The sequence below is a fragment of the Eurosta solidaginis genome, chromosome 4 (assembly GCF_040869045.1).
Source record: "Eurosta solidaginis isolate ZX-2024a chromosome 4, ASM4086904v1, whole genome shotgun sequence".
NCBI lineage: Eukaryota > Metazoa > Arthropoda > Insecta > Diptera > Tephritidae > Eurosta > Eurosta solidaginis.
This window is the reverse complement of record NC_090322.1, coordinates 124,250,166-124,264,541: the sequence shown is the minus strand read 5'-3', so window position 1 is coordinate 124,264,541 and position 14,376 is coordinate 124,250,166. Positions and strand designations below refer to the sequence as shown.

The window sequence follows — 14,376 nt, the reverse complement described above, 5'->3', positions numbered from 1 at the left end:
GTTCAAACCCCGGGCAAAGCAACATCAAACATTTTAGAAATAAGGTTTTTCAATTAGAAGAAAATTTCAAAGTGGGATTTTTCAAAATTTGCAAGTTCGACCCAAAGGGGGGGGGGGCATCAGAATTCGTTTTAGAGGTATGGTTCCTTCGGCAAAGTTTCTTATTTTGATCCCTAGAATATGATTTTCACAGATCAATGGGCGATTTTTTTGCCTCCCCATAAATCGACCCGGCCTATTATACAATAAAAGAATAGGAAGGGTAAAAATAATGTACAAATGTAATTCATTTTGTACTAAAATGAACAGTGATCGTAACAAAGTTTCAAAATTTGTTCCAAACTCGCTGTGACGAACATAAATAGTTGATAAATGATAATTTTTGCATGCAAGATTAGGAGCTTTTAGGCCGTTAAATAAAAGGCAAAAATTAAATTTTCTTTTACCCTCCTACGCGTTTCGACGCTTTTCTGATTCCTATATTGCCCACTTATTTTGGATTCGTTTCGGATTCTTAAATTATGAGCGCCGTGAGCCTGTTTGTTGGGTAAATATGTGTCCCTTATAAATATTCTCTTACAGTTCTGGAGTTTAATATGGTTCAAAAGCTTAAAAAATGCTATCACCTTAGAGTCTTTTATGACTCCGATTTGATGAAATTATAAACAAACGAAAAATATTAGAATTAGTAAACTAGGCAGCTCCGGAAAAAAACTCTGAAATTTTTCTGCGACAATTTATTCTAAATAAATAATTAACTCAACTAATACTTATTTCATTTCTATCTTATCCTCATGTGAGTTTTATCACATTCTCCCCTATGTTTTCCGCTTCGGATATATGTCAAAAATTCTTCCTAAAAGCCCTGAAGTAGTGTCATTAAAAGGCTCAAAATTAGCAGTATATGACGCCAATAAGGCTCATATATGATATCGGAAGAAGGTCTGTATAAGACTTATGTTAGAGGCAAAATATAAGCATATAGCATTCGCTTCAGGTTCCTAAATGAGTTCATAACGAGTGCAAACGATCCAAAGTTTGGACTCCTTTCAGACTAATTGTTGACTCCGAGTGTTTGCTGGGTTGTTTGTTTAAAATAAAAACGAAATTTTTTTAATTTCAAATGGCGTATAAATTTAATTGCTGAATTGTAATTCCAAGCAGCCTCGATTCAAACGATTTTTAAATACGCAAAAAAAGATACAAAAAAGGAATATTCCGGGTATTTTCCCGATATTTACCCATAAAAATGGTAAATACCCGGTAGAATCCCAACTCTAATGATAGTTCATCAAATATACTATCAATGAGGATTTATATGGAAAAGAACATAGGTACTCACGACTTCCGTGACATATATAAATTCTACAAATTCTGCACGTGCTCGAGGGTTTTTTGTCAGCATATAATAAAAAAATTTTGGCCAAGTATGTAATAAGTTGGATATGAAAAATAACTATTCCTGGGATTACTTGTTTTATTGCAAATGTTTTGGTATGAGTGAGTCACAACCACGGTTGCCACAGCATGTTTTTTTTTTTTTTTGACCAAAAATGGCAATATTCAAAAGCTGACCGGTATGGTCAGTCATGTCGAGGAGATATTTTTCTTTTGGCCACCTAGTGAAAAATCCTTAAAAAATTCCCTGAGGCCTATACAAAGTTGGAAAACGGATCAATGATGTAGTTTACCGCATACAAAATATGATGTGATAAGTGTTATTTTGAAGTATTTTCAAAGTAGTCTAATAAAGACAATTTTGCATTATTGAATACTGGAGTTATTTATTCAACAGTTTGCGTTGCTGAATTTATAGGCATATACATGGTACAACATCATGAAATTGGAGAATTCAGGTTGGAAAAGGTTTTCTCACCAATGCTCCAGAAAATTTAAATTTTTATCGGTTTCCGAATAATGTAACTGGTATTCTGCAACACAGTTAAGAATTTTAGTTATTGTAAATATTTGTATTAAAATTATATTTAAGAAAAATGCTGCCAAAATCATTTCGGAAACGCGTCCGAAACTGAAAGAATGAACTGCATAAATAAAAGTTGATAGGGCCGTGGTATGGATAGATTAATTTTGATCTCCACAATTTTTTTTTTTTTTTTGCATTAGTGAAATTTTAAAATTTTATGGTTCTTAAATTTTATCCAGCATATTTTTCTTGAACGCTTAAGTGTTAGCACTCGACAATTGTCATAACAGATAATGACAAAACTAAATAGCACTGTCGGAAGCAATAGCAGGGCAAACTTTGCAAATTTATTTGTATGATTTTGAATATGAATTCATGGTTTTTTGTTAATTATATTGTTGTAATGTTCGGTGATTTTTTTTTTTGTTATTTGCAAACGCAGATGTATATGCATGTAAAACAAAAACACGGCCGTTGTAATAGTTATGTTTCTGGTTAAAATATTTTTCTTATTGCAAACCGTTACTTATACAAATTAAAAAAGAGGAAATCAAACTTCCCAAAACCAATTTTTTGAAAAATAAATACAATAATAAACGCAATACGCAGCCTTTATACTATAATTTTAAGGACTCTTCGATTCAAAGGCATCTTTGTACACAATCGCCGGGGTTTCCAATTGAGGACTTCGAAAAATAAAATTTTTTGTTGTTTTGTTTTAATGAGCCTCACATATAGAAATATGCAAGTAAACATTCGTATAAAATTCGTCACCTATTTTATAATCTGTTAATCATTCGGTTATATGTAGAACACGCGATTGTTATTTTTCTTTTTCTTCTAATCAATGTACTGTATTTTTAAACCCTTTGATAAGTCGGTAAATTTCAAAGAATAAGGTCGTTTTGTGTTTTGTGAACTAAAATTAAATCATTCAATTAACCTGTATTACTTCCAATTACAAAAAAATAATACAATCGCACAATGTATTGTGTAACAATAATAACAATAACACTTCAATAATGGATTTTATTTTATTTATACAAATACCATTCGCATTCAACTAATTGATTATTGTTTGATTAATGAGACTAACAAAGAGGAATGTGTTCACAAGAAGTCAATAAAAGAGTAAACAACAAATTTCATTATCACAATTAATACAAATACATGAAGTTACTACATACACATATATATAGATATTTAAGTATATATTTATGTACATTAATTAACCCCAATAACGAAATTCAATCCAAACAAATATGTCATTATAGCCATGCTGAATTTGTTTAAGCTTGCGACTTTAAAAATAAATTTGAAATAAATAATAATTCATTCAGTTAATTTACTTAACTATTTTGCGTTGAACGTGTAATACCGCTGATGTAATTATTTAGGTAGGGACAAACATTTTGCTTTTTACTGTAAGGAATATGTAGTTGTTGTTGTTTTACCCAATTGTACTTGCAAATTTGGTATTATAACCTTAATTGCAAAACGGTGGTTTTATAGAGGAATTAAGATAGATATTGACATCCTTATAACAAATTTAGCAGTCCCCTCTGTTAAAACTGTTACGAATATTAGCAACACTAAGGGGTACTGCCATCTCTAAGCCGATGCTAAGCAGTGACGTGAATGCACATCAATAATTCAATCATTATGCCTACACATATGTAGGTATACGCAGCGGAGAAGCAACAACCACATGCAGATATCTTATCTGAGATATGCAATTATAATTGTGGAAGTATCGCTCACAAACATACGCGCATATAAAAGCTAAACACGTACATCTGTAGTTATAATTATAACAGATAACAAACTAGTAGATTCGAGAACAGAAGCGCTAGAAGATGCAACGAGGAAATCAAAGAGTATAAAAGGCCTCAACAATAGAGGCGCAGAAAATCAGTTTTGATTAAGCACGCAATCTGTCGGGCAATAGTAGAGTTATTTATTGTGAAGTACTTTAATAAAGGCCAAATTGCATTATTAAATATTGGAGTTATTTATTCAACAGTTTAGTGATTCGAACTTAGCAGAAGGTTGCAAATAAGAGGATTTGCAAGTAAATTCGTTACAATTGGTGTCAGAAGAGGAATTGTTGAATAAATTCCAGAGGACAACGAGGCCATGGCAAAGTTCAGTGAATTGAAGATCCAGCAACTGAAGAAGGAGTTGGAGAGCCCTGGATTGAATACAACCGGCATTAAACTCGAACTTCAGGCACGATTACGAGAGGCAATGGAAGCAGAAGGAATTGTCGGGTAAGAGTATGTCTTTCATCTTGATGTCGACGAGACAACAAAAATTGCAGAGAAAAACGAAACATCGCAGACAGTTACGAGCACAGACTTGAACATGATTTTGGCTGCAATATCTGCACAAACATCGACAGTAACATCAATGTCGTCGCAAATGTCAGAAATGTCGACACAGATTACATCCAAGATGGAAACTCAACTGGAAGAACAGAAGACATATATGGCATCCCAACTGGAATCGCAGGAGACACGCATAACACCCAAGGTGAAAGAGAGTCAGCAAATACCACCAAAATCCGAAGCAGTCATCTGGGCAAAGGTTGATGGAGATTGTGGGACAAACGGCAAACAAATCAGCACTGAACATACTTGTAGGAAAAACCCTGGTTATGACAAAACAAGATGGACGTATTCCGGTAAGAGTATTCAAAGAGTTCAAGTCACCACTCAAACCAACTAAAGGAGCTATTTTGGAAAGATGCCAAGAGGCTGAAGTAGTTATTAACTGTGAACAGCTCCAGGAACACGTTTCAACTAGCAAGACTGATCTTTCAAATAATATCACGGCATGGACGGAGGGGCTAGATCAAGATTATCAGAGAAATATGAAACAACTGCTCCTAAAGTACGCAAACATATTTGACCAGGATGGTCCCAAACCAGGCCGCACCAATGTTGTGAAACATCGAATTGACACTGGAGACGCGAGGCCGATACCTCAAGCTCCACATATTGTTCCACTGGCGAAGCGGGAAATTTTGAGTCAAATTATACAAGAAATGAGCGACAGCGGCGTCATCGAACCATCAGCTAGTCCCTGGATCTCACCGGTAGTACTTGTTAAGAAGAAGGATGGAAAAGGAGGTTTTGCGTGGACTACCGGAAGTTAAATGACGTTACGAAGAAGAATAGCTACTCATTGCCAAGAATTGACGACACTCTGTACTCGCTCTATGGTACGAAATGGTTATCCACACTGGACTTGAAAAGCGGCTACTGGCAAGTGGAGGTGAAGGAGGAAGACAAAAAGAAAACAGCCTTCAGCGTCGGCGATGGTCTTTGACAATTGACAGTAATGCCTTTTGGACTTTGTAATGCACCAGCTACTTTTGAGAAACTCATGGACCAGGTACTGAAAGGACTACATTGGAATACATGCTTGGTGTACCTGGACGGCAACATAGTATTGGGCAAAAACTTTGATGAACATCTTAAGAACTTGGAAGAAGTTTTCCAGAGAATAGCTGGCGCTGGTCTGAAGTTAAGTGCCACATGTTATGTAGAAAACTAATTTATCTGAAATGAAATGTACAATTTAAGCTCACGCTGAGTATATAATGTTCGGTTACACCCGAACTTAGACACCTTTACTTGTTTTATTTTTGGATTTCAAAGTAGGTGTGGTCACGCTTCCATAAGAAGCTTTTGGTGATCCCTGGTCTAGACGGTCATCTTTATGTGATTTTGGCACGTAATAGTTTTCGGAGGCTAAAACCAGACACGAGCAGCCCTCATAGCTTGTAAATCAAAAAACCCTTAGAATGTGATTTTAAGCGTTTGTATACATTTTTGCAGAGAATAGCTGATGATTTGTAAAATATTTCTCCGTTTTTATTTACATATATCATCGATGAAAGTGCAACCGCTCATCATTCACCATAACCGCTTCGCCAACACGCGATTTAGTGGTACTATGCAATTTTTTTAATTCAGGAGAGTCTTCAGTTGTTCCATGTGCAATTTTTATGCCGAATTTCAAAAGCAACGAAAATCTGCATTTCGTTTTAATATTATAGTGAAGTGTGAAAAATAACAAGTAAGTAAGGCTAAGTTGGGGTGTAACCGAACATTATATACTCAGCTGAGAGCTTTGGAGACAAAATAAGCGAAACTCACCATTTAGGAAAATGAACCTAGGGTAATCCTGGAAAGTGTTTGTAAGACATGTTATCAAATGAAAGGCATTAAAGAGTATTTTAAAAGGGAGTGGGCCATAGTTCTATAGGTGGACGTCGTTTCGGGATATCGCCATAAAGGTGGACCAGGAGTGACTCTAGAATCTCTTTGTATGATAAGGGTATCAAATGAAAGGTGCTAATGAGTATTTTAAAAGGGAGTGGGCCTTAGTTCTATAGGTGTACGCCTTTTCGAGATATCGCCATAAAGGTGGACCAGGGGTGACTCTAGAATGTGTTTGTACGTTATGGGTATCAAATTAAAGGTATTAAGGACGGTTTTAAAAGGGAGTTTTATATGTGAAGGTGTTTTCGAGATGTCGACCAAAATCTGGACCAGGATGACCCAGAACATCATTTGTTGTGTACCGCTAATTTATTTATATATGTAATATCTCCCAAGATTCCAAGGGCTTTTGATATCACCCTGCAGAACTTTTTCATTTTCTTCTATTTAATATGGTAGTTGTCACAACCATTTTACAAAGTTTTTTCTAAAGTTATATTTTGCGTCAATAAACCAATCCAATTACAATGTTTCATCCCTTTTTTATACTCAGTTGAGCAGAGCTCACAGAGTATATTAACTTTGATTGCATAACGGTTGGTTGTACAGGTATAAAGGAATCGAGATAGATATAGACTTCCATATATCAAAATCATCAGTATCGAAAAAAAATTCAATTGAGCCAGGTCCGTCCGTCCGTTAACACGATAACTTGAGTAAATTTTGAGGTATCTTGATGAAATTTGGTATATAGGTTCCTGAGCACTCATCTCAGATCGCTATTTAGAATGAACGATATCGGACTATAACCACGCCCACTTTTTCGATATCGAAAATTTCGAAAAACCGAAAGAGTGCAATAATTCATTACCAAAGACAGATAAAGCGATGAAATTTGGTAGGTGAGTTGAACTTATGACGCACAATAGAAAATTAGTAAAATTTTGGACAATGGGCGTGGCACCGCCCACTTTTAAAAGAAGGTAATTTAAAATTTTTCAAGCTGTAATTTGGCAGTCGTTGAAGATATCATGATCAAATTTGGCAGGAACGTTACTCCTATTACTATTTGTGTTTTAAATAAAAACAAGTAAGGAAGGTTAAGTTCGGGTGTAACCGAACATTACATACTCAGTTTAGAGCTATGGTGACAACATAAGGGAAAATAACTGCGTAGGAAAATGAACCGAGGGAAACCCTGGTCTGCGTAGTAAGGTCAACCCACCTACCAAGTTTCATCGCTTTATCCGTCTTTGGTAATGAATTTTCGCACTTTTTCTCTTTTTCGAAATTTCGATATCGAAAAAGTGGGCGTGGTTGCAGTCCGATTTCTTTCATTTTAAATAGCGATCTGAGATGAGCGCCCAGGAACCCACATACCAAATTTCGTCGAGATACCTCAAAATCTACTCAAGTTATCGTGTTTACGGACGGACGGACATTGCTAAATGAATTTTTCGTCCAGATCATTTTGATATATAGAAGTCTATATCTATCTCGATTAGTTTATGCCGTTACGGATTGCCGTTATGCGAACAAAGTTAATATACTCTGTGAGCTCTGCTCAGCTGAGTATAAAAATCTATATATATAAAAAGAAAGGCTAAAATGTGTGTTAGTTCGTCGCCGGTGTTTGAAGAGATGCGTCGGTCGATTTTGTTCAAACTTTCACACAAGTTGCGTAGACCTCACGCGGTGGTTACTGCATATGCTTGATTGCGATCTACATACAGGGTCTCGAGATATAGGCCGAAACGTGGACCCGAGTACCCCTACAATGTGTTTATAGAATATGGATATCAAATGAAATCTGTTGATGAGCGCTTTTGTACAGAGTAATATATTATCCAGAGACGGACTGGGACTGGGTTTGGACTAGGACTGGGACTGAGACTCGGAGTGGGACTGGGACTGGAATAAAATACATACCACCCTCTGGGGCAGGCAATAAGGGATGCAGAAGAATGAGAAGGAATTGGGAGAAGAGAAAAGAGAGAAGGAGATTTAGAAAGAGACGGAATGAGACGAAGATGGAGATAGATGAAGCGAAAAAGACGCGAGGGAGGAGTGAATAAAAGGATTAGGAAAAAGTGAAGAGGGGAGGAGGGCAGAGTCAGACGGAAAAAGCTTATTAAAATGTATGCAGATAGGCGAAGTTGAGAAGTGCACATGATCGACCAAGCGGGAAAGACGTGGGTTCAAGCGCGTGGCTGTAAAGTATCGAAGATTATGTGTATGTCTTACAGCCTTAGACCAACACAGTTGCTCCTATCATTAAAAATAGAGGACTGTAGACTCATGACGGGTATTCTGACTGGATACTGCCATCTGGCGTCACATGCCTTTAAACTAGGCTTGGTCAGTGATAGCAGATGTAGGAAGTGCGGGTTGGAGGAGGAAACGATCGAGCACGTTCTGAGCTCGTGCCCTGCACTTGCCAGGCTAAGACTCCAGCTATTAGGAGTGATACAGCTGTCAGATCTAGAAGCAGCAAGTGGCTTAGGTCCTAGGAAGCTTCTAGTATTTGACAAGAGGACGGAGTTATTTTATAACATAGGTCCTGGTTTTTGATAGGGTTTTTCAGTTTGGTCGTTAAAACAAACTTCTGGTAACACTACGGACTCAATCAGTCTATGTGAGGTCCTCATGGACAGACCAGTTCAACCTACCTACCTATGCAGATAGGCCAAATTTAGGGCAGGACAACGTCTACCGGGTCTTCTTTAGTTAAAGATAAAAAAATTCAAACTCAGATACTGCTCACATCCGCCATATAATTTTTTTACTGGAGGGGGAGGTGGGATGAAAACTCCGGAATCTAAATTTGCGGAGTCTTCCACATATGTTTTATAACATTAATTTGGCGCGGTATACACTGCAGTAAATTTCCGTGTATGAACATTGCCTTAAATAACCACGGCATACATTTTCTAATAAAATATGAGGCGTGATATACCTCCGAAAAGAATTTAAGTCGACTTTGTCTGCCAATTTGCGTCGTGCTTAATTTAATTTTTCCTACAAACTAGAGGGTCTGGTTCACATGTTTTTCGCCGACTCCTAACAACATTTGCCAACGCAGATGAATTTTTACTGAAAATCTTTCTATGGCAGAAATACACTCGATATCATTACCGAGGCCCGAACCCGTTTTCTAATTGAGAAAACTTAATTCTAAATTGTTGATGTTGCTTTGCCCGGTATTTTTCGCGTGGTAGATGCAGGACGCTTCGCAATATAGTATAAGGGAAAATCGAAATTTGAGAACTGAATTTCACACGTGACCCGTAAAAACAATTTATGTTTCACCAAAATTTTGTTTTAGAATAAACTTATTTAACTTTGTATTACTGCCATTATCATACCCTTGCCCACGGCAGTCTTCCAGGGGAATATTGTGCTTTTTTAGAGTGCTGCGAATCAGCTCAGCGATAGCTTCTCCTGTTTTTGCGTTACAATCGACAAACTCTAAGAAGCGTTCATGGATTTTCCATTTTCCGGAGTTCCTGTCTAATAAAACATAACGCAAAATAAAAACAGGCTGTTCAGGGGTTGCATCCACTATTACTGTGTAATACTTGACGGACTTTCTCTCGCCTTCTATCTTTCTAATTACTTGACTTGCATAGATTTCTATGAACTCATTTTGTATTCCATCAGACAAATAATGTGCTTGGAGACGATTCTTTTTCGTTTGAGATTCCTTCACCTTCTCCAAATGTTCATGCAATAGGGGGTCATAATTGCTAATCAGTTCCAAAATACCAAGAAAGTTTCCATTTTTTGGATTCCCGATCAATGAATTATCCCCTCTAAATGCCAATCCTTTTTCTCCAAGAAATAAAACAACATCAAAAATTCTGCGAAGTATCTCTCTCCAGCGAGCTGCTTCATTTTTAAGGGTTTCCGCTAAGAGAAAATCCACTGAACTTACATTTCGAATTCTCATTTCATATTGGCGCCAATCTATATAGCAAGTTTTATGATTTCGACTATTTTCATGTTCAGGAATTTTGTCGTGTCACCTCTTCCAACCTTTATCTTTAGAATAACCTGAAGATTTTGTCAAAGCTGATCGGGTATTTTCGGAAATTTTGCTGAAAGGTCGACATGGAAAACAAAAAAGCGCTTCCTTTGTTGCACTCCAAACGAGCCAATCACGCTTTACTTTTTCTCCGTTTTTTTTAGAGTAGTATGGAGTATGATTTGAAGGAAATGGCGACCACTTAAGTCGTTGGGAAGTCGAAATAAAATGTGATTTGAAGTTAGTTGAAGCATTTTTGACAGATAGCGCTTATAAAATTGTGTCAAAAACGTTTATCTAACTTAATATCACATTTTATTTCGACTATGACTATGCCCCAGAGTATTTGATCGGATGCTTATGATTTTAGTTAAGTGATTTTCAGTTTTAAAACCATTTTTTGTAGCAACAAAATATGTACATATGTATCTATGAAATCCTACTTTGAGTACTATCAATACTGCTTTGCCTTGCCGGGCCACCAAAAACCTTCCGCGCCCAGGAAAATTGCCATGGCTGCCCCCCTCCCCCCCCCCTCTTCACGGCCCTGAAAGTATTTAATTTATACATGAATACCGCTTTTATAAAAATAAAACAAAATTTATGAAACTTTTTGATACCATTTCCTCCCCCACAACCAAGCTCACGATCCGCCACTGATGGCATTACACTCGGAGTGTTTGCCAAGCCACTGCATAGGGGCGACCCGGTTGAAAACACTTTTTTCTAAATTTTTGATGTTGCTTTGACCGAGACTTGAACCCAAGACCTTCAGTGTGCGGGGCTTATAGCTTGCGATTCATTGACCCACTAAATAGTCAAGAAACAATTATTCTCAATTGTAAAACATCCATTGGAATTGACAGTTGAGGCCACTACTCGAAACTCAAAGGTGTGAAGTGTGGGTGATATACTAACGGATCCAAAAATAAAGATTCGTTTCAAATATAATGGTTCGATGATTTTGTTTTGCACACTTCCAATTACTCGGTTTCGGTGTTGTAATAATTTGTAAATACATCCCTACGTACACTTACAGTAAAAAACAGCCGGCCAAAGTGTTTTTTGTTACAGCGCACGGTGGGGTATTTGATCAATCTAGCTGGCCAAAATTAAAACAGCAGTTATTTCTGCTCAAAAAGTTGTTGTCACACTTCATTGTTATGAAAGGAAATATTTGACAGTAAATTCACGGTGAACAGAATTACTATGGATCGGGCCCCGGTTTCGGATGGACCCGCGGTAATTTTTTGGCATTACATGAGATATATCAATATGGGTATCAAACGAAAAGTATTTTACTCCGCATTTCTTCTGACATGTTTAAAAAGGGTTGCCGCTTAGGGTTGTCACATCACCTTCTTTTTTATATATCTTTGTATATCCACTACCATCTCGGACACGGCTCAAACCGATTTGAATAAAATTTGGTACATTGATATAGTATTATATTTTAAGACTTTTCACTTAGGTGTTGCCACTGAGGATGTTTTCACAAGGTTGCCACCTTTTGCCAATAAGGGTATCAGTCTCTTACAAAATTGATCACCACTCAAAAAATCGCTGGTATGCGCAGCCTTTTTTATTATCAAACTTTGAAACAAACACAAGCTTATGTATTGCCAAAAAATTACTGACATGATATGCCATGAAAAAAGATATATCTTTTTGTTTGCAAGGTTTTTAAAAAATTTAATATTGAAAAGTAGTAGTATTTATTACAAGTAGAATAACTCAGTTAAAACATGCGGTATAAAAAATCTAACATATGAATTAAAAACACATTTACCTGTCCTAAAAGAAAATGTAACTAGATTTGGCTAAGGCTAAACAAGTGAACAAGTATTTAGGTTAGAAGCGAATCTATATTGCTTTTAATCCGAAAATACATCGAACTGCACACAATTTTTATACAACTTTAAATGTGCGCGGTTAGCTCCGTTAACGTTGCAGATGGATTTTGGGGTATGTGTACTATTCAGTGGACACCTAGGAACGGCAGAGAGTATATTAAAAAAAATTGTAATATTTTGAAAAATCGACTTTTGGCCAGCTAGATTGATCAAATACCCAACTGTGCGGCGTTTCTATTTTAACTACAGGTTCTTAACGAAACTTTTGAGTTCTCGTAGTGATTATTAATAGATACTTAGCTTATTGGGAGATATTTTAACGAGAAAGATATTAATTCCCTATCAGTTTTCGTAAAAGCAACGATTCCTGGGTAATAGTAATGCAACAAAAATTTTACATGGCACGAAAAACCTATTTGAATTTTTTATTGAAAGCATAGGAAGTGAACTCATCATAAAGTTGATTTACTTTGTGTGCAGTCATTTGATGTTACTGTAATGCCTGGTTGTTGCATTAGCTTTTACTTTTAACAAACTGCATCAAAAAGAAAGTTTTTTAAAAATCGATACTTAGCAGGTTTAAGCACTAAGCCGATTAAATGATTCTTAAGATTAACAAGCCAACCTAATATAAACGCACGCAAGTCATTTTCTGTCAAAAATATCTCATGCACATACAACTTGTATGAGAGCAACTCAAATTGAATTTGCTGCGTGAAAACCTAACTCGATTTCCAATTTTTGTTCTGCGTGACATTTAGATTTGACGTTTGCACACATGCTTTACATTGTCGCAACGCATGCTTATTTGGGTTAGGGCAAAAAACGCCGATTGTTTGCGTGCGCTAAAAAAACGCAGTGCAGTTTTATTAGGTTGGCTTGTAAGAAGTCGAGTTTTTTTAAATAAAGTCCCAAAAAAGTTCAGCAAGGAAATGCGTGTTTGTTATCAATATTATATACATTAACTCACCTCCATCTTCATTTGATCCTTCACTTGGTGGGCCAGCTGTTAAACTTTGCCGATTTCCAATCATCAAGCGATGCTGAATGGCCACCGTTGCAACAGCCGCCGCTGCACTTGTTTGTACAGCGGACACATTACGCATTGCAACGCTCAGACCAGTCAAATTAGCGAAGGCATTGGTTGCATTGACCGCCATTTGTGAAGCAGCAGCGGCAGCGGCGGCATTTTGCGAATTTGTTTCAAAGCGAGGGCGGCGCAAAAACGGTCCGCCGGCAAACACTCCCGGCACACCGAATTGCAAAAATGGTCCCCAAGCCGGTACACGCACTCCACCCGGCGCCAATTGTGCAGCTGCGGCGTATAATTGCAATGCAGCTGTGGGATGCAAACCTTCCGGCGGCATAGTAGCGGGGCCACCCATCGAATGGGCAATTGTTCCAGGACACGAGACAATATTACTACCACCACCAACACTAACCGCAACGCTTTCCGATCCGCTAACGCTTTTTGCCGTCGGACTTAAACGTGCTTGTGTTGCTATGCGTTGTAGTTGCAGACTTTGTTGGTGTTGTTGTTGTTGTTGTTGTAACTGTTGCTCTAATACCATTCTGAATTAACAAAATGATGATAGACGTTTTTATGTGTTGCAACCCGTCGCTGGCGCATACCAAGTCAAAAAACTGCACATAAAAATTAAGTAAAATTGTACACAAAACTTTTAGTTTACTAAATTTTTTTGTTCCAATTTTTTTATTTGCACAAAATCCACGAAAAAGGATGTCACTATATTCGTTATATGTATATATGTATGCACAAATATTTCACTATTATATGTTAATCGTTGCTTTTATAGTTGTTGTTGTAAATATTTTAATTAAAAATTATTTGATATTGTTATTGTTGTAGGTATTTGTTGGCTTATTATACCAATCAATTAAGATTCAATTTTGTGGTAGCGTTATTAAAAATAATTGCATTCGCACACAAACGTGTTCGACATCGGCAGACAGCACAACCGATGTTATGAATTCCGGTTTAGACCTCTGCCAACTCATTTACCAACGTTTGCCAATTCAGCCCGAACCGTACGAATTTCCTACCCCTCTCTTCCAAACCAGACAAGCTAACAGCAATTCAAACTAATGAACCACCGACGGTAGCACCAGCCGATATGTACAAACAAACCGTACGCAACAAATAACCAACGAGCGCTCACCATGAAAATTCAATTTGAACTGAGTGCAACGAACAAACCTCAACGCCAGGAAACCAAATCAAACCAAAGTAAACAACAAAACAATACACACCAGACAGATTTACGATGCAGCAAAGGCCGTAAGCGATGAGCACCAACGAATCAGTGAGTGCACATACGATGAGGC

The 14,376-nt window shown here is 37.1% G+C and overlaps 1 protein-coding gene across 1 annotated transcript in view; it reads right to left on the bottom strand.

Moving 5' to 3' along the window:
- The window catches only part of LOC137250268 (homeobox protein unc-4-like), a 58,943-nt gene extending 44,783 nt beyond the window's left edge, over positions 1 to 14,160 (bottom strand). Inside the window, exon 1 of the mRNA XM_067782767.1 lies at positions 13,001 to 14,160. Within this exon, the coding sequence (XP_067638868.1) occupies positions 13,001 to 13,601 (601 nt within the window). The 5' untranslated portion in view covers positions 13,602 to 14,160. The remainder of the gene's footprint in view (positions 1 to 13,000) is intronic.
- Positions 14,161 to 14,376: the final 216 nt, after the last annotated feature.